The sequence below is a fragment of the Sturnira hondurensis genome, unplaced genomic scaffold, assembly GCF_014824575.4.
Source record: "Sturnira hondurensis isolate 20B ecotype Veracruz unplaced genomic scaffold, ASM1482457v3 Scaffold0023357, whole genome shotgun sequence".
Taxonomy (NCBI): domain Eukaryota; kingdom Metazoa; phylum Chordata; class Mammalia; order Chiroptera; family Phyllostomidae; genus Sturnira; species Sturnira hondurensis.
The window spans coordinates 9840174-9865189 of NW_028095988.1; the positions used below are offsets into that span (position 1 = coordinate 9840174).

At 40.2% G+C, this 25016-nt stretch overlaps 1 protein-coding gene across 2 annotated transcripts; it reads left to right on the forward strand.

The window, feature by feature from the left end:
* The first annotated feature begins 6617 nt into the window (after positions 1-6617).
* Positions 6618-24792, forward strand: LOC118980879 (cathepsin G-like). Of its 2 annotated transcripts, none has more exons than XM_037037562.1 (5): positions 6618-6733; positions 22990-23137; positions 23535-23670; positions 23838-24092; positions 24544-24792. In XM_037037562.1, the coding sequence occupies exons 1-5, from the start codon at positions 6679-6681 to the stop codon at positions 24703-24705; spliced, it is 756 nt and encodes a 251-aa protein (XP_036893457.1). In that variant the 5' UTR covers positions 6618-6678; the 3' UTR covers positions 24706-24792. The 2 variants fall into 2 exon arrangements, with proteins under 2 accessions (XP_036893457.1, XP_036893455.1); XM_037037560.1 differs by lacking the exon at positions 6618-6733 and adding an exon at positions 22166-22253.
* Positions 24793-25016: the final 224 nt, after the last annotated feature.

The window sequence follows — 25016 nt, forward strand, 5'->3', positions numbered from 1 at the left end:
TAATAGTGTCTCTGATAATCAGAATTTCTGAGGTTTTTATGTAAATCAATTTATCCATGTTTCCTTTATAATTATCAATCATTAGCTTTTTGTATGTCTTGTTTACAAATAAAAATTTTCCTCTCTTATGTTTATAAAGAAATTCTCCTATCTTGTAAATTTTATTTTTACCCTTAACGTAATTCATTCGAGGTATAGTGTTAAATAGTCAGGCTTCGTCTTTGTACGTGACCAACACATTTTGCTATAAGTCATTTCCTTCACTTTTCAAATCACTTTTTATTTCCATTATGATTTTGACTTTGATTCATGATTTGTCTATTTCTCTTTTAATGATCAATACTTTTATTTAAAAGAGAATTTCATGAGATTGCACTACTCATATTCTTGTGTCAAATATGTTATATAAGATATAAAATTACTCTACTTGTTACATATATTCACAATTGAACACTTTTTCTTATAATTTCTTATAACATTACAGAAATTTTAATATGGTTTTACAGTATTAACTGTGAAGTACTAAATCTCAGAGGATACAATGAAAAAAATGTAGAAATTTACTAGACACTGTAAATATATATATTTATGGTGATAAGTTAATTTAGAAACTTTTGCTTTCATTCTATCGACTTACATGTCATATCAGTGAGAACTGAGAAATGTCTCCTTCACATGTCCCAACTACACTTTACTTTTCTTTTTTTTTAACCCTCACCCAAGGATACATTTATTGTTTTTATAGAGGAAGGAAGACAGAGAGAAACATTGATGTGTGAGAGGAATATCTGTTTGAGAGAGAAACACCTATTGTTTACTTCCCATACGTGCCCCAACCAGGGATGCAGCCTGCAGCCTTGGTATGTGTCCTGACCAGAATAAAACCCACAACCAAGCTACCTGGTTAGGGCTATATCTTTAATTTTAAAAGTAGAGGGGTGCACCCTGGCTGGTGTAGCTCAGTGGATTGAGCGCGGGCCTGCCAACCACACGATCACAGTTTGATTCCCAGTCAGGGCACATGCCTCAGTTGCAGGCCAGTTCCCAGCAGGGGACTCACGGGAAGCAACCATACATTGATATTTCTCTCCTTCTCTCCTTTCCTTCCCCTCTAAAGATCAATAAATAAAATCTTTAAAAAAAAAGTAGAGGGGAGCAGACTGGGTCTTTCCCTCCACTGCAGCCTTAGCCAGCCTTTGTAAGAAAATTGAAGAGCATGATCCAGAGTTTGTGTGCCATTGCAGTGGGATGGAACCAGAGTTTAAATATGGGTGAAGATCACACACTAATCTCACACTTCTGTTGGTGATGATCATTACAAACAGGTGAAGAATTCAGAAATCAACCATGAGCTCAAGATGAGCTGCAAACACAGGAATAAAAATCTAAAAACTTCGGAACATAATCACAGCCACATCAAACCAATCTGCATGGACTTGCTGGTGGCTCATAAATCCAGGACCTCCTCCACCACATTGACAGACAGGTAGAAGGCCATCCCTACCACCACCACCTCCACCCACAGGAATTGCTCTTACTCTGCTCTTATTCTCATTCTGCATTTCTAGTTTAAATTCACTGTGGCCCACAACAAATGATGTATAATTTTAATCTTTTGAACATTTTCTAAGACCTAACCTATGGACAATATTTTGTGAATCTTCTACATGTGCTTGGAAAGTATATCATCTTCCTTTATAGGGCAAGGTGTCCTATCATTTTCTCATCTGCTATTCATAAATTCTGTGTCATTACTAATTCATTTATAACCTATGTCTAAAACTCTCCCCAAATGACCATGAAGCTGTTTCTTCCTAGATACCTTGCACTCATTGTTGCTACTGAGAATTCAGCCTTTAATCACCACTTAGTAGAAAGCCATCTTTTTTTTCCTCCAGTGATCTCTCTTTCGTAAGATTTCTGCCAACTCTTTGTATTATTCTACTTGAATTTGGTTTAACTTTTCAAACCCCTAATTGGATGTTCTTCATCACTTTTGAAAAGAAACATCTCAGCCTATATCTCATTATCATTTTTCCTAGTCTTTCTTCTTCCTGCACTCTAATTATAAGTATGTTCAACCTTCTAATTGTATTATTTTCTATATTTTTATCTTTATGCTTCTCTGTGCTATATTCTTGAAACATTTTTGAGTTATTACACATTACAAATTTTCTTTTGAGCTTTGTCTAAACTGTCATTAACTTTATCCACTGAGACTTTAATTTTGCTTATTTCGTCTTTCACTTTCAGAAGTTGTATTTAGTTCTTTCTCAAATGGTATGTCTGTATTTATGTTTAAAGTATACTTTATTGATTTTGCTCTTACAACTGTTCTAATTTTTCTCCCTTTGTCCCACTCTGCCCAATAACCCGTATTCCCTCCAGTAATTGTCTCCTTAGATCATGCCCATGGGTTGGTTGTGCATATAAATTCTTTGGCTTCTCCATCTCCTGTTACTATTCTTAATACCCCCCTGTTTATTTTGTACCTACCAATTCATGCTCCTTAACCCTGCACCTTTCCCCCATTCTCTCCCTTGCCCCTCCCAGCTAATAACCCTCCAAATCATCTCCAAATCTGTGATTCTACTCCTGTCTAGTTGTTTGCTTAGTTTGTTTTTGTTTTTTACATTCAGTTATTGGTAGTTTTGAGTTTGTTGTCATTTTAAGGTTCACAGTTTTGATCTTATTTTTCCTGCATAAGCCCCTGTAACATTTTATATAATAAGGGCTTGGTGATGATAAACTCCTTTAGCTTTACCTTCTCTGGGAAGCACTTTACCTGTCCTTCAATTCTAAATGATAGTTTTGCTGGATAGAGTAATTGGACCTTCTTTGTAGGTCCATGCTTTTCATCACTTTAAATAATTCTTGCCAATACCTTCTTGCCTGCAAAATTTCTTTTAAGAAATCAGCTGATAGTCTTTATGGAACTCCTTTGTAGGTAACTGTCTGCCTTCTCTTGCTTCTCTTAGGATTCTCTCTATATCCTTCATCTTTAACATATTAATTATGATGTGTCTTGGTTGGGATCTCTTTCAGCCCAACATATTTGGGATTTTCTGTGCTTCCTGAATTTGTATGTCTATTTCCTTCACCAAATTAGAGAATTTTACCTTCATTACTTTTTAAATAGTTTTTATTTTATTTTATTTTCCACTTAAATAGTTTAATTTATCTGCAAATAAATTAAAACTACCTCTTCTTCTGGCATTTCTTTGGATCCGATGTCAGCCCTTTTGGATATGTCCTAGAGTCTTTTTAAAGTCACTTTTTTCTATTCTTGTTTCATCATTTTGTTCTAGTTGAATGTTTATTTCTTCCTTGTATTTCGAATCATTGATTTGAATCCTGGCTTCCTTCCCCTTCATGGTTGGTTTCCTGTGGATTTTTCTTTATTTCCCTAAGTAGAACCCTCATTTGTTCCTTTACTCTTTTGTTGTATTCTATGAGGTCTTTAAGCATTCTGACCACCAGTGTTTTGAACCCTTTGTCTGATAGGTTGGCTATCTCCACATGGCTTAGTTCTTTTTCTGCGGTTCTGTTATTTCCTTCTTTTGGGCCATATTTGTTTGTCACCTCATTTTGGCAGCCTTCGTGTGTCTGTGTACTAAGTAGAGCCTCTTTGATTATGTTTTAGTGCACCTGTTCAGTTCTATGGGGCACAGCCTTGGGTATTGCCAGGGTGGGGCAACTGTGGCTCCATGTGTGTGGCATGGGTCAAAAAAAGGACAACACCACTGCTGGCTGGCTGACTTCTTGGGATTGCCTCTCCCTTCTTATTTTCCAATCACTTCACCCACTTCCCATGTGTAACAGACAGCCCTTCCGCTGCTGTCCTGGTTTTGTTTCCCATAGCGGGGGTGGGGGTGCATACTTTCCAGGCCCTCCAGCAGTGTCTTCTGTCACCCCAGTATCCACTGGGTTTACAGCCAGAAGTTATGAGGCTTTCTTTTTCCCAGCACTGGAGCCCTGGGTTTTACATTTAGCCTGGGACTAGGGTCACTCACTCACAAGGTGTCTCCCTGATTTTTATCTACCACACATGAATGTGAGGCTGCCCATTCTGCCAGCCACCGTCACCTGGCCTCAATCACCTCACGCCTATTCTCTCCCCAGCTCACCTTCACCACACCAAGTCCTCTCCATCTCCACTCCCCGTCTCAGCCCCTCTTACCACCTGGATGAACATAGCTTCTTTAAGTTCTTGGTTGTTGGACTTCTGTACAGTCCCGAGTGTTTTGCTGGGTGTTTTTCTGGCAATTCTGGATGTTGTTCATATTTAAGTTAGTTGTGTTCTTTTTTATGGCTGTGTAATGAGGCGAGGCATGACTACTTACACCTCTATCTTGACCAGAAACACGGTATGACTCTTTTTAAAACTCCATGTTCCCTGTAGCTCTGTTAAAGATTATTTTTATATCAACACACTTGTTTTGTAATCTGTGTAAGATTATTCCTATAATATTATCCAATGCTTTCTTGGTCATGGTGTTTTATTTCTTTGTGTGCTTGTTAATCTTGTTTATATTTGAAAACATACACATTATAAGTTAAAAAATAATTTTAGGTCTGATTCAAATCTGGAATTAAGTGAATATCCTCCAGCTTTGCATTAGATTTTGCCAGCTACTGTAGGACACACCCACAATCATGATGATGCAACTTTAAGGCCTAAGATTTCATGATAAGTTCAACTAATTCTGATCTTTCATGAATTACTTGCAACAACTAGCCCCTTGCTCTTTGTTCTTCCTTTGAGAGTGCAGACTTGTTAGGTCTCGGCTTCCTGTGGGGAGGGTCTCTGATTGGACCTTGGGTGAATTTGGTTTGGTTTTCTCTTCTCACTTCATAAGGTCAGCAAACCAGAGTCTCAAATTCTGTGGGTTCCGCAATGCCCTCAGAGAAACCACTGCCTAACTGGACTCCCATTATGCTTTCAGTTTTGGCCTGATAATTACTCCTATATTGGCAGTTCTTTAAGTCATTGAAAGTTTTAAGACATTTAAACAGTTTTGTTTTCTGTTGATTATAGTGAGAAGGTGGGCATGCAATCCTAGGTCACTGTTAGTGAAATTCTCCCCACATCTCTATTCTGATCATTGGATGCATAAACTGTACTGCCTTTTTTCACATGTGCAGGCTGTTCCTTATATTTCCGTTTTTAAACTAGACCAAAGTTTTTAAAGCAAAATTAAATGTTAAAAAATAAGTAATAATAAATTGAAATTACCCCAAATAAGACACCAGCTAGTATATTCCCCTATTTTCTCTTTCTCCTTTTTTTTCTGCATAGTGCTTTTTGATGTATAAAAAATTTTCACTGGCTGGTGTAGCTCAGTGGATTGAGCGTGGGCCTGCGAACCAGAGGATCGCGGTTCGATTCCCAGTCAGGGCACATGCCTGGGTTGCAGGCCGGTTCCTTGCAGGCCAACTACCAGCAGGGGATGCACGAAAGGCAACCATACATTGATGTTTCTCTCCCCTTCTCCTTCCCCTCTAAATATAAATAAATAAGAAAATAAAATCTTAAAAAAAAATCTTCATGAGGTTGTAGTCATAGAGCATATATTAGAGAGGGGATTAAATTTCTTATAGTTTTAAAAATACGTGAAAATATGTGTATATTTAAATATAAGGAGAGGATATATAACTTTCATAAGATTTTCAAGAGGGCCTATCAGGAACCTTAAAAGTTTAAGAATGGTATTACTTTTTAATTCTGATATAGGTTTTGAAAAAATCATGCTGGCTTATAATGTTTTTCTGAGCACACACAAATGTTCTGAAGTTTTAAGTGTGTCTCACAATCCACTGTGTCATTCTGCAGCATACTTCCTATTCTTACTCTATAATGAATGAGTAGTTCCAGTTCCCTCCACCCTGGGTGGAGAAGGGGGATTTGCTTAATAGGTCTTAAAAATTCTTGATGAAATAGGAGCTTACATGTTTTCCATCCAAGCTATGACAGCTCTCAACAAAATCAACTCACTAAGCCTTTTCTGTGCATAGGAACTTTCTGAGATACAAAGGCCTTCATCCTGAGTAGGAAGCAGGCAAATAAAAGTCTTCAACAGTGTCATAACTTTTAGTGAGACCCTCTTTGGGCTCAAGTGACCTGACAAAGTTACCATCAGTGTTCTTCCATTTTCTTCTCTCTCAGTGCCATTCACTTATTCAGGAGTGAGAGCTACTCAATCTGCCTCACCAGCTTCCAGAAAGTGGTGGGAGCAGCTGGGTTTGGGCAGGTAGCCAGGGCCCAAATGCTGAGAACAGGCAGGATTCAGTCCCAGAGCAATAGAAAATGGAAGCTCTGGGTAGCTAGCAGTGCTCAAGCCTTGTTGAGACCTTGTTCAATAGGGTGGGTTTGGGCTTCTGGAACACCAGGCCCAAATCTCCTCTCCTTGTGCCCTATTTCCCATTACCCCTGAAGCACTGACTCAGCAACTGCAGGAGACGCATTGGTGGCTTAGATCACCTCTCCTCCCCCAAGTCACTGGCAGCTGGTAGGCCAGCCTCCAGGCCGGCCAGGGTTGATGAAACCTATCACACCCCCAAAGAAATGGAACTGTGAACCAGCTAGTACCCACCCCACCCTTCCTTCCTCTATCAGGGGGCTAAAAGTCTAGCAGGCAAAAGTACCAGCAGCAACTGTTCAGCAGCCTTCCCTGGAAGATGCAGCTCCTCCTCCTCCTGGTGGCCTTTCTCCTACCCCCTGGGGCTGAAGCAGGCGAGTAACCATCCAAATCCTCATAGGCCCATCCCAATCCCTTAGACTCTGGACCCAGACTGCCTAGTCACTTTCTTTTTTTTTTAATATATTTTATTGATTGTGCTGTTACTGTTTTCCCATTTTACCCCCTTCACTCCCCTCTGCCCTGCATACCCCCACCACCAACATTTCCTCCTTTAGTTCATGTCCATGGGTCATACATATAAGTTCTTTGGCTTCTATATTTTCTATAGCATTGTTAACCTCCCCCTTTCCATTTTCTATCTGCCATCTTTGCTATTCAGTCTCTGTACCTTTTCCCCTTCTGTCCCCCTCTAACTCCCCTGTTGATAACCCTCCATGTGATCTCCATTTCTGTGGTTCTGTTCCTGTTCTAGTTGTTTGCTTAGTTTGTTTTTGTTTTTGCTTTAGGTCTGGTTGTTAATGATTGTGAGTTTGCTGTCATTTTACTGTACATATTTTTAATCTTTTTCTTAGATAAATCTCTTTAACATTTCATATAATGAAAACTTGATGATGATGAACTCCTTTAACTTGACCTTTTCTGAGAAGCACTTTATCTGTCCTTCCATTCTGAATGGTAGCTTTGCTGGATAAAGCAATCTTGGATGTTGGTCCCTGTCTTTCATGACTTGGAATACTTCTTTCCATCCCCTTCTTGCCTGTAAGGTCTCTTTTGAAAATCTTATGGGAACTTCTTTGTATTCAACTGCATCCTTTTCTCTTGCTGCTTCTAGTACTCTCTCCTTAATTTTAATCTTGGGTAATGTAATTATGATGTGGCTTGGTGTGTTCCTCCTTGGGTCCAACTTCTTTGGGACTCTCTGAGCTTCCTGGACTTCCTGGAAATCTAATTCTTTTGCCAGATTGGTGTTCTCCTTCATTATTTGTTCAAATAAACTTTCCACTTGTTGCTCTTCCTTTTCTCCTTCTGGCACCCCTATAATTCAGATGTTGAAATGTTTACAGATGTCTTGGTGGCACCTAAGCCTCTCTTCATTTTTTTGAATTCTTGTTTCTTCATTCTGTTCTTGTTGAATGATTCTTTCTTCCTTCTGGTCCACTCCATTGATCTGAGTCCCAGTTTCCTTCCCATCACTGTTGGTTCCCTGTACATTTTCCTTTATTTCACTTAGCATGCCCTCCACTTTTGGCCGAAAGTACATAGTCACTTTCTAACTCTGTGTAGTTACGCATATAATTAGAATTCACAGTACTCAGGTTCGTCATCATCTATAAGTAGGAATAATAGCAATGCCTACCTCATACAGTTGCTATGACAGTTACATGACACGTAGTGTACATGAAAGGCTTGGAATTGCCCCTGGCATGCAGTGTGTGCTCTGCAACTCTGCTCTTTGAATTCCCTCTGCAGCCCATGTATCAAAACCTAGGAGACAAGGATACAGCGATAACAGCCCCATCAGTTCATCTCTAGATTCTTAAAAAAGTCCATGCTGCTCATGAGCTGGTCATGAGTTGGAAAAACAGGTTCAGGGACACTCCTTGGAAAAGAAAGTACCAGCGAACTTTAGGTAGAAGCAACTCCAGAAGGCTCTGGATCCAGACAGCACACATCTCCCCACCCTGGGAGAGGCTTAAGTGCTCTTGCCTGCAGCAAGGGTTGTTTTCCTTTGGGGAAGGTGTTCNATCCCACAAAATTTCCTTTGTCACCTGCTCCTCCCTACCAGGTAGACTGCACAGGCCAGTTCTTGCCAAGAAGGTGTCTCAGTGGCTCTGGCACAGCCTCTCCCAGTACTGACACTCCATGAAGTAATCACAAACTCATCACTAGTGACTTCCCAAGGAGTTTCCAAAAGTCCTTCCGAGAGTGACATGAAGGCAGCCCTGAGGATGTCCAGGATCCCTCAGCAGCACAGGGCCTCCCCCAGAGCAGAGAGCAGCTACCCTGGTGACTGGCAGGAGCAGCTTCAAGGGGGGAAGTGGCCCAGCACTAGCTTGGCAGCTGCCTGCCCAGAAGAGCTGCATCGTTGGTGGCATGTGGGGCCCGGGGAGGAGGTGGGAAACGGCCGACTTCAGTGTCCCAACGTCCCAGAGGAGCCAAGGGTTGTAACTGACGGAAGTGCAACGAAGCAGTCCACAGCAGACGAAACCAGCTATGGATGTTGTGAAACATGCCATTGTCTTACTGCTCCAAATGTTCTGATTTTTATTAACACAGAAAACGAAAACATTAAAAACTAGCATGCCCCATCAACTCTCAGATATTCCCTATTTATCCAAATGTTCTCTCTAATCCACATCCTCTGGCAAATAGCCTTTAAACAAAATTTTATTGTAAAACACACAGACATGAAAAGTGCACAAAGCATAAATGTACAGTTTATAGAATAATGTAAGGCAAACACTACTATTTATGTCAAATAGACAATGGTTGACATTCCAGAAATTCCCATTTGTTTTTCTTTCCCTTAGGGCCCTCACTTTAGGGGACATGTTGGTGAAAATACTGCTGTGTGAAATACCTGAGATTTTCCTGTCTGTGTTCTCCTCTAGGACTCCTCATGGTGTCAGAACTTATGTTTAAGTCTTTTATCCACCTTGAATTTATATTGGTGTATGGTGTAAGTTGGTGATCAAGTTTCATTTTTTTGCAAGTAGCTGTCCAGATCTCCCAACACCATTTGTTGAAGAGGCTATTTTTACTCCATTTTATGCTGCTGCCCCCTTTGTCAAATATTAAATGACCATAGAGACTCGGGTTGATTTCTGGGTTCTCTGTTCTGTTCCATTGGTCCATGTGCCTGTTCTTATGGTGTACAAAAATGTCTTTGATTTCTGAATACTGACTTTATATCCCTCTGTTTTGCCAAATCCACTTATATGGTAGAGTAGTTTTTTTGGTAGAGTCTATAGGATTTTCTATGTAAATTGTCATGTCATCTGCAAACAGTGACAGTTTTGTTTCCTCCTTTCCAATTTGGATGCATTTTCTTTTTCTTGTGTGACTGCTGTGGCTATGACTTCCAATACTATGTCCAATAGAAGTGGTGAAAGGTGACAACTTTGTCTTGTTCCTGATCTTACTGGGAAAGCTTTTAGTTTTTGCCCATTGAGTATGATGTTGCCTGTAGGTCTCTCATATATGGACTTTATTATGTTGAGGAGTGCTCCCTCTATTCCCACTTTGCTGAATGTCTTTACCTTAAATGGGTGCCACACCTATCACATGATTTTTCTGCTTCTATTGATATGATCATGTGATTTTTGTCTTTCCTTTTGTTTATATGATGTATTATGGTTTTTGATTTGTGAATATTGTACCATCCTTGCATCCCTGATGAATCCCATTTGATCATGGTGTATGATCTTTTCAGTGTACTGCTGGATGTGGTTTGCCAATATTTTGTTTAGGATTTTCGCATCTATGATCATCAGCGATATTGGCCTGCAGTTTTCTTTATTTGTTTATTTCTTTATCTGGTTTTGGGATTAGGATGATGCTGGCTTCATAAAGAGTTTGGGAGTCTTCTATCTTCTCAGATTTTTTGGAGTAGTCTGTGAAAGATAGGGTTTAGCTCTTCCTTGAATGTTTTGTAAAATTCTCCTGTGAAACCATCTGGTCCGGGGCTTTTGTGTAGTGGGAGTTTTTGGATTACTGCTTCAATTTTGTCAGCTGTTATTGGTCTGTCCAGGCTTTCTGCCTCTTCTTCATTCAGTTTTGGAAGATTATATTTTTCTATAAATTTCTCCATATCCCCCAGGTTTTCAAATTTCTTGGCATATAGTTATTCATAGTAATTTCTTACAATCCTGCATATTTCTGTGGTATTAATTGTAATCTCTCCTCTTTCATTTCTGATTGTGTTTATTTGGGTCCTCTCTCTTTTTTTCTTGATGAGTCTACTCAAAAGCTTGTTGATTTTGTTTATCTTTTCAAAGAACCAGCTCCTGGAGTTATTGATACTTAGAATTTAGTCTCTATGTCTTGGTTATTTCCTTCCTTCTACTTGCTCTGGGCTGTCTTTATTGTTGTTTCTCCAATTCTTGTAGATGTGGGGTTAGATTGTTTCTTTGAAATGTTTCTATCTTTTTTAGGTAGGCCTGTATCACTGTGAACTTCCCTCTCAGGACTGCCTACACTGTGTCCATAAATTTTGGGTTCTTGTGAGTTTATTTTCATCTGTCAGCAGAATCTTTCTGATTTCTCCCTGATCTCATTCTCAATCCATTCATTGTTTAATATCATGCTGTTCAATCTCCATGAATTTCAGTGTTTTTCAGTTTTTTCTTTGAAGATGGTTTCTAATTTCAGTCTCTTGTGGTCAGAGAAAATGTGTGATATGATTTCAATTTTCTTGAATTTTTTGAGTCTTGTTTTCTGTCCTATCATGTGGTCTATCTATGAAAATGTTCCATATGCATTTGAATAGAATGTGTATTTTGCTTCTTTGGGATGAATATCCTTATATATATATAAGGATATATATATATCCTTAACTGATATATATATATATCAGTTAAGTCCATTTGATCTAGGACATTGTTCAATGCCACAGTATGTTTGTTGATATTTTGTTTGGAAGATCTGTCAATTTTTGACAATGGGGTGTGAAAATCCCCTGCTATAATAGTGCTGCTGTTGATATCTTTCTTGAAGACCTCAGAGAATTCCCTTATATATTTGAGTGTTCCTATGTTGGGTGTATATATGTACATAATATTTATGTCTTCTTGATGGATTCTTCCCTTGAGTATTATGAAGTGTCCTTCTGAGTCTCCTTTTATAGTCCTTGGTTTGAAGTCTTTTCTGTCTGATATAAGTATTGCTATCCTGGCTTTTTTTTTTCCTGTCCATTGATTTGGGATATTTTTTCTAACCCTTCAATTTCAGTCTGTGTAGGTCTTTTCTTTTGAGGTGGATCTCCTGTAAGCAGCATGTGTGTGGGTCATGATTCCCTATCCATACAGCTATTCTATGTCTTTTGATTGGAACATTTAACCCATTTACATTTAAGGTTATTATTGATAGATACTTATTCATTGCCTTTTCCCTCCTACATACCTATATTTCTCTCTCTCCCTCTCTCTCACTCTTTTTCTTCCTTTACTTAAAACACTCCCTTTAACATCTCTTGCAATGCTGGTTTGGAGGAGGTGTATTATTTAAGGCTTCTTTTGTCTGGGAAGCCCCTTATTTGGCCTTACATTTTAATTGAGAGACTTGCTGGATAATGCAGGCTCAGTTGAATGCCCTTCATTTTCATTACTTGGAATATTTCTTTCCACTCCCTTCTTCTTTAGAGCATTTCTATTCAGAAATCAGCTGCTAGTCTTATTGGCATGCCTTTGTATGTTATTTCCTGTTTCTCCATTGCTGCCTTAAGATTCTCTCTTTGTCTTGGAGTTTTGCCATTTTAATTATGATGTTGTCTCGAAGTGAGCCTCTTTGAGTTTCTCTTGATTGTGACCTTCTGTGCTTCCTGGATTTGTACGACTCTTTCTCTCACCAAGTTAGGGAAGCTTTCCATCATTACTTCTTCAAACAGGTTTTCTATCCCTTGCTCCTCTTCCTCTCCTTCTGGTATACCTAGTATACAAATATTATTACTTTTCATGTTGTACTGCAGATCCCTTAACACCTCTTCATTCTTTCTGAGTCTTTTTTACTTTTCTTGCTTTTTCTGGGTGTTCTTTTTCCTCCAGCTCACTGATTCAATCCTCCACTTCATCTAGCCTCCTTTTGATTCCTTCTGTGTTCTTCAATTCAGAAATTGTATTCTTCATTTCCTCTTGGCCCTTGTTGATAGTTTCTATTTTCTTTTTCATGTTGATAGAGTTTGCAGTAAATTCATTTTAGTTTTCCTGCAGTTTGGGGTAATTCTCAGTGAGCCCATTGAACTTCCTGATATTGCTTTAAATTTAATATCTGATACTTGCCTCCATTTCATTTAGCATTCTTACTGAAGCTACTTCCTTTCCTTTCATTGAGGGTTTGTTTCTTTGTCTTCCCATCACATGTGAGACTTTTCCTGTTAGCCTCTGTTTCTTAAATTGATCTGTTCTGACTCCTGAGTTTGTGGTGTGAACTTCTATGGTAGGAGACCTGTGAGATTCAGTGGTGCAGTCTCTATGGTTTCCTGAACTTTCTGCTCTTGGGATGCCATTTATGTTGGCTCTCTGGATGTAATTGAGTTTTTTTTCTTTAATTTTTTTAAAGAGGGGAAGAAGGAGAGAAAGAAAGGGAGACAAATATCAATGTGTACTTGCCTCTCATATGCCCCATACTGGGGCCCTGGCCCCCAACCCAGGCATGTGCCCTGACTGGGAATTGAACTTCGACCCTTTGGTTTGCATTTTGGCACTCAATCCACTGAGCTACACCAGCCAGGGCTATAATTGGGTTTGATTATTGTTAGGTCATTCTCTGGTGGGTCCTTCTCTCCACCTAGTTCACTGAGTGTCACTCTGTCTCCCACATCTCGTATGCTGTTGTGCAGGTGCAGACAGGTTGTGCTGAAGGTGATGCTTCCATCTGTCTGAGGTTATAAGACTTCTCTCTTGCTATTGTTCATTTGTTTGCTCTGGGTAATGTCTCCACAATTTAGTTTTAATTCCAGATTGATCCTGGGAAGAGGTTAGTGTGGCTTCCACTCCCTCCTCTGCCATATTGCTGAATTCTGTTGATCATTTTCATGTCATTTATGTTAACTTTTTTCAATTTAATCTTCTAGCAGGATTATTATATAGAGAAATAGGATTAGTTTTGAGATTCAGCTTGTTTCTAGCAAATTTGCTAAATATCTTACTAATTGTAATAATTTATCTGTGCATTCCTTGGCATTGTCATGTACATATCATGTATCAGTTTCTGTCCTTATACCTTTCACTTCTCTTTCCTGCCCGTATGCACTCATTAAAATATTTAGCATAATATTGCAAAGAAATGTAGTTATGGCTCTCAAGGAGTCATTGTACTGTTTCACTCTCAAATAAAAAGCATTCGGCATTCCACATTAAGTATAATAATTGCTGTGACATTTGGGGGAACAATTTTATCTTATTAAAGATATTTTTTCACTTCCAGCCAAGATGGAGGCGTAGGTGGAAACACTGTGCCCTCTCCCACACCTAAATTTAAAGACAGTGAAGTTTTAGTAACAAAAATGCAGCCAAAACACAGAAAATTGAACTATATCAAAGTCCGACAACAACAAACCACTCAGCCAGACTGCGTCACAACCCAGCGACTGGGTTGCCCCGCCCTGGTGAACACCTAAGGCTCTACTCGTCATACATAACAGGTGCAAACAGAACAAACATTATGACTCAAGAACAGCTCAAAGCACCAGAGCCTATAATTCTAAGTGACCGAGAAATAGCCAATCTTTCAAATGCACAGTTCAAAATACTGGTGATCAGGTTGCTCACAGAATTGGCTGATTTTAGCCACAAATTAGAGGAACACATGAAGGTTAAACTGATTGAAATGAAGGGAAATGCACAGGAAACCAATCATGATGGAAAGGAAACTGAGACTCAAATCAAGGGAGAGGACCAGAAGGAACAAAGAAACAACCAAACAGAAAGGAAGGAAGAATCGAGAATTCAAAAAAATGAGGAAAGGCTTAGGAACCTCCAGGACATCTTTAAATGTTCCAACATCTGAATTATAGGGGTACCAGAAGGGGAAGAGGAACAGCCAAGAGTGGAAAACATATTTGAACAAATAATAAAGGAGAACTTCCCCAGACTGGCAAAGGAAATAGAGTTCCAGGAAGTCCAGGAAGCTCAGAAAGTCCCAAAGAAGTTGGACCCAAGAAGGAACACACCAAGGCACATCATAATTACATGAGCCAAGATTAAAATGAAGAAGAGAATTCTAGAAGCAGCAAGAAATAAGGGGACAGTGACCTACAAAGGAGTGCCCATTAGACTGTCAGCGGATTTCTCAAAAGAGACCTTAAAGGCAAGAAGGGGCTGGAAAGAAGTATTCCAAGTCATAAAATCCAAAGACCTACAGCCAAGATTGCTCTATCCAGCAAAGCTTTCATTTAGAATGGAAGGGCAGATAAAGTGCTTCTCAGATAAGGTCAAATTCAAGGAGTTCATCATCACCAAACCCTTATATATGAAATGTTAAAGAGACTTATCTAAGAAAAAGAAGGTAAATAATATGAACAGTGAAAGAATACCAAACTCACAGTTATTAACAACCACACCTAAAGCAAAAGCAAACTAAGAGGACAGCTAGATCAGGAGCAGAAACATAGAAATGGAGATCACATGGAGGGTTAGCAACAGGGGAGTGTGAGGAGGAGAAGGGGGAGAAGAGAATAAGTAGCATAGATGGTAGGTAGAAAACAGGCAGAGGGGAGGGCAGGAATACCGTGGGAAATTCAGAATCTAAAGAACTTGTGACACATGAACATGAACAAAAGCGGGGCAATGTGGGGCAGGGTGTGCAGGGTGGAGGGGAGTGAAGGGGGGAAATGGGACAATTGTAATGGCATAATCAATAAAATATATTTTTCCAATATTTTTATTTAATTATTTTTCAAGTACAGTTTAATAAAATATTTTTAAAAGACATTTTTTCTATTCCTAGTTGGCTAAGTTTTTTTAACGAGTGAAGGTGAATTTTAGCAAATACCTTTTTGTTTTGCTTCATTTACATAATCAAATAGTTTCTTCTTTCATCAGTCCATGTGATGTATTATAGCAATTGAGTGTCCAATGAAACCCCCCCCACACCTAGGATGCACCTACATGAGTCATGATATACTATCTTCTTGCTTATTGATTGATTTGGCTTGCATCAATATTCAAGTGAGAGTGGTCTGTAACATTCATTTCCCATATTGTCTTCATGGGGTTTGACAGTGAGATTTTGCTAGTCTCATAAAGGAGATGGGTAGCATCTACTCCACAGAAGAAATTCTATAGCGTTCTTTGAATGTTTTGTAGAGATTTCCAGTGAAGTCACATGAGCCTCTGGCTGTCCTTCATGAAATATTTTTGAAAGTTGGATCAATTCATTTCATGTTAACAGGAAAATCCAAACTTCTTGAGTGTGTTTCGTCAGTTATGTTTTCTAGATAGTTGCCAATTTCATATCTCTTTTCAAAATTATTGGCTTCCCAATACTAATAAGATAGCATGAATGAGATTTATATATAATAAAATATATATATATGTATCTCCCAAATACAAATTCTTTCTTAATTGTTACAAATATCTTCACCCACTCTGTGGCTTCACTTTTCACTATCTTAATAGTGTCTCTGATAATCAGAATTTCTGAGGTTTTTATGTAAATCAATTTATCCATTTTTCCTTTATAATTATCAATCACTAGTGTTTTGTATGTCCTGTTTACAAATAAAAATTTTCCTCTCTTATGTTTATAAAGAAATTCTCCTATCTTGTAAATTTTATTTTTACCTTTAACGTAATTCAATCGAGGTATAGTGTTAAATAGTCAGGCTTTGTCTTTGTATGTGACCAACACATTTTGCTACAAGTCATTTCCTTCACTTTTCAAATCACTTTTTATTTCCATTATGATTTTGACTTTGACTCATGTTTGTCTATTTCTCTTTTAATGATTAATAATTTTACTTAAAGAAGAATTTCATGGGATTGCACTACTCTTATTATTGTGTCAAATATGTTATGTAAAATATAAAATTATTCTACTTGTTACATATATTGACAATTGAACACTTTTTCTTATAATTTCTTATAACATTACAGGAATTTTAGTATGGTTTTACAGTATTAATTGTGAAATACTAAATCTTAGAGAATGCAATGAAAAAAATTACATAGAAGTTTACTAGACACTGTAAATATATATATTTATGGTGATAAGTTAATTTAAAAATTTTGCTTTCATTCTATCGACTTGCATGTCATATCAGTGAGAACTGAGAAATGTCTCCTTCACATGTCCCAACTACACTTTACTTTTCTTTTTTTTTTTAATCCTCACCCAAGGATACATTTACTGTTTTTATAGAAGAAGGAAGACAGAGAGAAACATTGATGTGTTAGAGAAATATCTATTTGAGAGAGAAACACCTATTGTTTACTTCCCATACGTGCCCCAACCAGGGATGCAGCCTGCAGCCTTGGTATGTGTCCTGACCAGAATAGAACCCACAACCAAGCTACCTGGTTAGGGCTATATCTTTAATTTTAAAAGTAGAGGGGAGCAGACTGGGTCTTTCCCTCCACTGCAGCCTTAGCCAGCCTTTGTAAGAAAATTGAAGAGCATGATCCAGAGTTTGTGTGCCATTGCAGTGGGATGGAACCAGAGTTTAAACATGGGTGAAGATCACACACTAATCTCACACTTCTGTTGGTGATGATCATTACAAACAGGTGAAGAATTCAGAAATCAACCATGAGCTCAAGATGAGCTGCAAACACAGGAATAAAAATCTAAAAACTTCGGAACATAATCACAGCCACATCAAACCAATCTGCATGGACTTGCTGGTGGCTCATAAATCCAGGACCTCCTCCACCACATTGACAGACAGGTAGAAGGCCATCCCTACCACCACCACCTCCACCCACAGGAATTGCTCTTACTCTGCTCTTATTCTCATTCTGCATTTCTAGTTTAAATTCACTGTGGCCCACAACAAATGATGTATAATTTTAATCCTTTGAACACTTTCTAAGACCTAACCTATGGACAATATTTTGTGAATCTTCTACATGTGCTTGGAAAGTATATCATCTTCCTTTATAGGGCAAGGTGTCCTATCATTTTCTCATCTGCTATTCATAAATTCTGTGTCATTACTAATTCATTTATAACCTATGTCTAAAACTCTCCCCAAATGACCATGAAGCTGTTTCTTCCTAGATACCTTTCACTCATTGTTGCTACTGAGAATTCAGCCTTTAATCACCACTTAGTAGAAAGCCATCTTTTTTTTCCTCCAGTGATCTCTCTTTCATAAGATTTCTGCCAACTCTTTGTATTATTCTACTTGAATTTGGTTTAACTTTTCAAACCCCTAATTGGATGTTCTTCATCACTTTTGAAACATCTCAGCCTATATCTCATTATCATTTTTTCCTGCTCTGTCTTTCTTCTTCCTGCACTCTAATTATAAGTATGTTCAACCTTCTAATTGTATTATTTTCTATATTTTTATCTTTATGCTTCTCTGTGCTGTATTCTTGAAACATTTTTTGAGTTAGTACACATTACAAATTTTCTTTTGAGCTTTGTCTAAACTGTCATTAACTTTATCCACTGAGACTTTAATTTTGCTTATTTCATCTTTCACTTTCAGAAGTTGTATTTAGTTCTTTCTCAAATGGTATGTCTTTATTTATGTTTAAAGTATACTTTATTGATTTTGCTCTTACAATTGTTCTAATTTTTCTCCCTTTGTCCCACTCTGCCCGATAACCCATATTCCCTCCAGTAATTGTCTCCTTAGATCATGCCCATGGGTTGGTTGTGCATATAAATTCTTTGGCTTCTCCATCTTCTGTTACTATTCTTAATACCCCCCTGTTTATTTTGTACCTACCAATTCATGCTCCTTAACCCTGCACCTTTTCCCCTATTCTCTCCCTTGCCCCTCCCAGCTAATAACCCTCCAAATCTCTCCAAATCTGTGATTCTACTCCTGTCTAGTTGTTTGCTTAGTTTGTTTTTGTTTTTGTTTTCCATATTCAGTTGTTGGTAGTTTGTAGTCTGTTATCATTTTAAGGTTCATAGTTTGGATCTTTTTCTTTTCCCCACATAAGTCCTTTAACATTCCATATAATAAGGGCTTGGTGATGATGAACTCTATTAGCTTTACCTTAATCAGTCCTTCAATTCTAAACGATCGCTTTGCTGGATAGACTAATGTTCTTTGTAGGTCCGTGCTTTTTGTCACTTTGAATAATTCTTGCCAGTCCCTTCTTTCCTGAAAATTTTCTTTTGAGAAATCTGCTGATAATCTTCTGGGAACTTCTTTGTAGGTAACTCTCTGCCTTTCTCTTATTGCTTTTAGGATTCTCTCTTTATCTTTAATCTTTGGCCTCATGTTAAATATGAGGTGTCATGGTTTGGCCCTCTTTGGGCCCACCTGGTTTAGGGCCTTATGTGCTTCATGGACTTTCTTCACCAAGTTAAGGAAGTTTTTTTCGTTATTATTTTAAATGAGCTTTTTTTTTAATTCTTGCTGTTCCTCTTCTGCTTCCTGCATCCCTATCGTTTGGATGTTGGCCCTTTTGAAGATGTCCCAGAATCTTCTTAAACTCCTCATTTTTTTAAATTCTTGTTACTTCCTTTTGTTCTGGTTGCATTTTTATTTCTTCCTTATGTCCCAAATCATTTATTTGAATCATAGCTTCCTTCCCTTCACTGTTTGTTTCCTGTGGATTTTTCTTTATTTCCCTTAGCAGACTCTTCATTTCTCCCCTTATGTTTTTGCTGTATTCAGTGAGATCTTTGAGCATTATGACCTCCAGTATTTTGAACTCTGAGTCTGATAGATTGGCTGTCTCCACATTGCTTATTTCTTTTTCTGGGGTTCTGTTTTATTCCTTCACTAGGCCATATTTCTTTGTGGCCTGATTTTGGAAGCCTCCTTGTGTCTGTGTACTAGGTAGAGCTCTTTGATTGCATTCTAGCACACCCATTAAGTCTTATGGGGCAGAGCCTTGGGTATTGCCAGGGTCGGGTAACTGTGGCTCTGTGTGGGGGGGGATGGGACAAACAGGGAACAATGTCACTGCTAGCTGACTTCTGAGGGCTCCACTGGCCCTTGCCCCATTTCCAATCATTTCACCCACTTCCCGTGTGTGACTCACCCCTCCAGTTGCTGTACTGGTTGTGGTTCCCAGGGTAGGTGGGTTTGTGTACGTTTTGGGCTCTCCTAAGAAACCAGCAGTTTCCTCTGCTATTCCAACCCTCACAGGGTTTACAGCCTGAATGATTATCTTCCTTTTTGCCAGTAGCTGGAGCCCTGTGCTCCACAGTGCAGCCTGGGGTTAGGATCACACCCTAGCAAGGTGACTCCCTGGTTTTTATCTACAACACATGCATGTGGGACTGCCCATTGTGCCATTTGCCATCACCTGGCCCTCTTGGCCTCACTGCCTCTCACCCCTGGCTTGCACACAGATCAAATCCTCTGTGCCCCAGCTCCCCGTCTCCACCCTCCTACTCATCTGGATGAATACAGCTTCTTTAAATCCTTGGTTGTCGGACTTCTGTACAGTTCTGGGTGTTTTGCTGGGTGATTTTCTGGCAGTTCTGGGATTTTTTTGTGTTTGTTAGTTCTGTTCTTTCTTATGGTTGTGCAATGAGATGTGGTGTGTCTACACACACCTCCACCTTGACTGGAAGCATGGTATGACTCTTTTTAAAATTTCATGTTCCCTGCAGCTCTGTTAAAGATTATTTTTATATCAACATACTTGTTTTGTAATCTGTGTAAGATTATCCAATGCTTTTTCAGTCATTGAGTCTTATCTCTCCATTTGCTTGTTGTTCTTCTTTACATTTCACAATATATTGTCATTATAGACAAGACAATAAATTTTAGGTGTGATTCAAATTTTCAATTAAGTGAATTTCCCCTAGATTTGCGTTAGAATCTACCAGCTACTTTGGACACATCCACAAATCATGATAATGCAACTTTAAGGTTTGAGATTCCATGAGAAGTTCAACTAATTCTGATCTTTCATGAATTACTTGCAACAACTAGCCCCTTGCTCTTTGTTCTTCCTTTGAGGGTACAGACTTGTCAGGTCTCAGCTTCCTGTAGGGAGGGTCTCTGATTGGACCTTGGGTGAATTTGGTTTGGTTTTCTCTTCTCCTCACTTTATAAGGTCATCAAACCAGAATCTCAAATTCTGGGGGTTCAGCAATGCCCTCAGAGAAACCACTGCCTAACTGGACTCCCATTATGCTTTCAGTTTTGGCCTGATAATTACTCCTGTATTGGCAGTTCTTTTAGTCGTTGAAGGTTTAAGACATTTAAACAGTTTTGTTTTCTGCTGTTTTTAGTGAGAAGGCTGGCATGAAATTCTAGGTCACTGTTAGTAAAATCACCTCCCCACATCTCTATTCTGATCACTGGATGCATAGACTTTACTCCCTTTTTTCACATGTGCAGGCTGTTCCTTATATTTCTGTTTTTAAACTAGACTAAAGTTTTTAAAGCTAAATTAAGTGTTGAAAAATTTAAGCAACAATAAATTAAAATTGCACAAATAAGACACCAGTTAGTCTATTACACTATTTTCTCTTTCTTCTCTTTTTTTTCTGCATATTGCTTTTCAGATGTATAAAAAAATTTTCATGAGGTTGTAGTCATAGAGCATATATTAGAAGGAGGATTAAATTTCTTACAGTTTTAAAAATAAGTGAAAATGTATGTATATTTAAATATAAGGAGAGGATATGTAACTTTCATAAGATTTTCAAATGGGCCTATCAGGAACCTTTAAAGTTTAAGAATGGTATTACTTTTCAATTCTGCTATAGGTTTTGAAAAAAATCATGCTGGCTTATAATGTTTTTCTGAGCACACACAAATGTTCTGAAGTTTTAAGTGTGTCTCACAATCCACTGTGTCATTCTGCAGCATACTTCCTATTCTTAATCTATAATGAATGAGTAGTTCCAGTTCCCTCCACCCTGGGTGGAGAAGGGGGATTTGCTTAATAGGTCTCATAAATCCCGGATGAAATAGGAGCTTACATGTTTTCCATCCAAGCTATGACAGCTCTCAACAAAATCAACTCACTAGGCCTTTTCTGCACACGAGAACCTTCTGAGACATAAAGGCCTTCATCTTGAGTGGGAAGCAGGCAAATAAAAGTCTTTGACGGTGTCATAACTTTTAGTGAGACCCTCTCTGGGCTCAAGTGACCTAAGAAAATTACCATCAGTGACACACTGTGTTCTTCCATTTTCTTCTATGTCAGTGCCTTTCATTCATTTGGGAATAAGAACTACTCGTTTAGGAACAAGAGCTACTCAATCTGCCTCACCACCTTCCAGAAAGTGGTGGGAGCAGCCAGGGTTTTGGCAGGTAGCCAGGGCCCAAATGCTGAGAACAGGCAGGATTCAGTCCCAGAGCAATAGAAAATGGAAGCTCTGGGTAGCTAGCAGTGTTCAAGCCTTGTTGAAATATCATTGATTTGGGTGGGTTTGGGCTTCTGGAACACCAAACCCAAAGTTTCTCTCCTTGTGTCCCAGTTCCGATTTCCACTGACAGCACTGACTCAGCCACTACAAGAGATGCAGTTTTGGCTTAGATTAATCTCTCTTCCCCCAGGTCACTGGCAACTGGTAGGCCAGCCTCCAGGCCAGCCAGGGCTGATGACACTATCACACCCCCAGAAGAATGGAACTGTGAACAACCTAGTCCCCACCCCACCCTCCCTTCCTTCCTTCCTCTCTGGGGAGGCTAAAAGTCTGGCCAGAAAAAGTAACAGCAGCAACTGTTCAGCAGCCTTCCCTGGAAGATGCAGCTCCTCCTCATCCTGGTGGCCTTTCTCCTATCCCCTGGGGCTGGAGCAGGTGAGTGACCATCCAAACCCTCATAGGCCCATCCCCATCCCATACCCTCTGGACCCAGACTGCCTAGTCACTTTCTAACTCTGTGTCATTGGGCATAACATTTCAATTCACAGTACTCAGATTCTTCATGAATGAAAAGGAATAATAGCAATGCCTACCTCATACAGTTGCTATGACAGTTACATGACACGTAGTGTACATGAAAGGCTTGGAATTGCCCCTGGCATGCAGTGTGTGCTCTGCAACTCTGCTCTTTGAATTCCCTCTACAGCCCATGTATCAAAACCTAGGAGACAAGGATACAGCAATAACAGCCCCATCAGTTCATCTCTAGATTCTTAAAAAAGTCCATGCTGCTCATGAGTTGGAAAAACAGGTTCAGGGACACTCCTTGGAAAAGAAAGTACCAGCGAACTTTAGGTAGAAGCAACTCCAGAAGGCTCTGGATCCTGACAGCACACATCTCCCCACCCTGGGAGAGGCTTAAGTGCTCTTGCCTGCAGCAAGGATTGTTCTCCTTTGGGGAAGGTGTTCGGGGCAGGGGGAGCTGAGGTCTGAGCTGGGGAACCAGCCTTGTTTCCTGCAGGCCCCTGGAGCCCTCTTCCAGTTCTCACTCACCACCAAATCCTCCTCTCCCTGCATCATCTCTGTAGCCTCCCCATCTCCCAGCCTTTCTGGAGCCACCAAATTGACACTTCAGTGAGCAAAGTAATGACTGCTGGATACTTCCTTCCAGAGGAGATCATTGGAGGCCGTGAAGCCAGGCCCCACTCCCACCCCTACATGGCGTATCTTCTGACCCAGACACCAACACGTGAGAGCTTTTGTGGGGGGTTCCTGGTGCGAGAAGACTTTGTGATGACATCAGCTCGCTGTTGGGGAAGGTGAGGAATTAATAATCTTCCATGAGGCCATTAAGGTGGGTCAAGAAGCATTCATGAGAGCATTCCACTGAAATGGGTTCCAGCAATGAAGAGGTGAACAAAGACTAGATAAGTCTTGCAGGGCAGGGAACAATCCAGTGTAAATGAGGACCAAAGGAGGAAATGAAAGGCATGCACTACTCAAAAGATGAATTTAAGTTATTTGTCAATTTTCTAGGGGAAGCAATACTAGGATGACTTAAGCAGAGGGCACAGAGATCTTGGCCCCAGAGCCCTCCTGTCCCCTCACTTCCCTAAGCTGCTATCTTGCTGCCCTGGGCTCTCCACCTACCCTGCAGATCTGGGGGACTTTACCTCATGCAGCTAATACCTACCTCTAGACCACCTTCCTTTGCAGCACTATAATGGTCATCCTGGGGGCGCACAACATCAGTAGGCCGGAAAGGACCCAGCAGCGCATACGGGTGCTCACAGCTATCCCACACCCTGCCTATAATGAGGACAACAACCTGAATGACATCATGTTACTGCAGGTACCATCTGCCTGACCCTTTGGTTCTCTACCTGAGCTGGCTCTTTTCTGGGTTTGGGGCTTCACCTGTTCCAGGGACTATGGAGAAGGAAGCAGGGGCAGAGACCCAGGGGTGGTGTGCGGAGCACTGCATAGACTTCCCCTAAGTGCCTGTACTCTTCCCGCCAGCTGGAAAATAGAGCCAGGCGGAATCAATTCGTGAGGCCAGTGGCTCTACCTCAATCCCGGATTCAGCTGAGACCTGGGTCCCAGTGCACTGTGGCTGGCTGGGGCCTGGTCGACCAGAATAGACGAACAGACACACTCCGGGATGTGCAGCTGAGAGTGCAGAGGGATCAGGTGTGCAGCAATCTCTTTAATACCTACAACGGTCAAAAGCAGATTTGCGTGGGGGACCAGAATGATGACGCGACCACGTTCCGGGTAAGACCCCAGGCATCTGCCAACACTACCTGAGACAGAGGCATCTGGAAAGAACTGGGCTTGGGAACAGACTGCATCCCCATCACCTCAGTCTGGGGTCTTTTACCCACCAAGGCAGTCTCTGAGGGAAGGGGAGGACTGCCCGACACACAACATGCATATGCAGTGTTTTCATGGGAAAGATAAAGGTACCTTGACTTAGATTGAGCTATGGACAGTACCCACTGCCAGGGTTGAAGCCTAACCAATGAAAGATGCAGGAGGCCCTGGCTGGTGTAGCTCAGTGGATTGAGTGCGGGCCTGCGAACCAGACGAAAGATGCAGGAGCTTGAATTCTGCACCCCCACTGCCTTCCCATTTCACACAGAGGTTCAGGCTGGAGGACAAAAGGAATGGGGAGGTACAGACTTCATCGGCCTGGCTTAGTGTCCCTCTCTCTCATCACCCACAGGGGGACACTGGAGGACCCCTGGTGTGTAACAATGTGGCTCAGGGCATTGTCTCCTATGGAAGAAGCATTGGGGCTCCTCCAACAGTCTTCACCAGGATTGCTCGCTTCCTGCCCTGGATAAATAAAACAATGAGACAATATGAACATAAAGAGTCACACTGAGACCCCCTTACCCCCTGTTCTTTATAATGGAGCCAGCTCCAGTGGGGTTGCCAAAGCTTTAATAAATGTCCATGTCTAGAGTGCAAATAACCGATTTCTCATGTTATAAACATCATTCTGCACAAATGTATTCAGGACTAAGTCTGAGCTCTCCAGGAGAATGGAGTCCTTTATTTTCCCAGGACAAAGGAACCTCCCACAATCCATCCTTGGGGACAGGATGACCTACTTCCCTCCTCAAAGCCATCCATTCACCATCTCCCCCAACCCACACAACTTTGGGGGTTGATGGAAGGCCGCCTGTCTCAGGG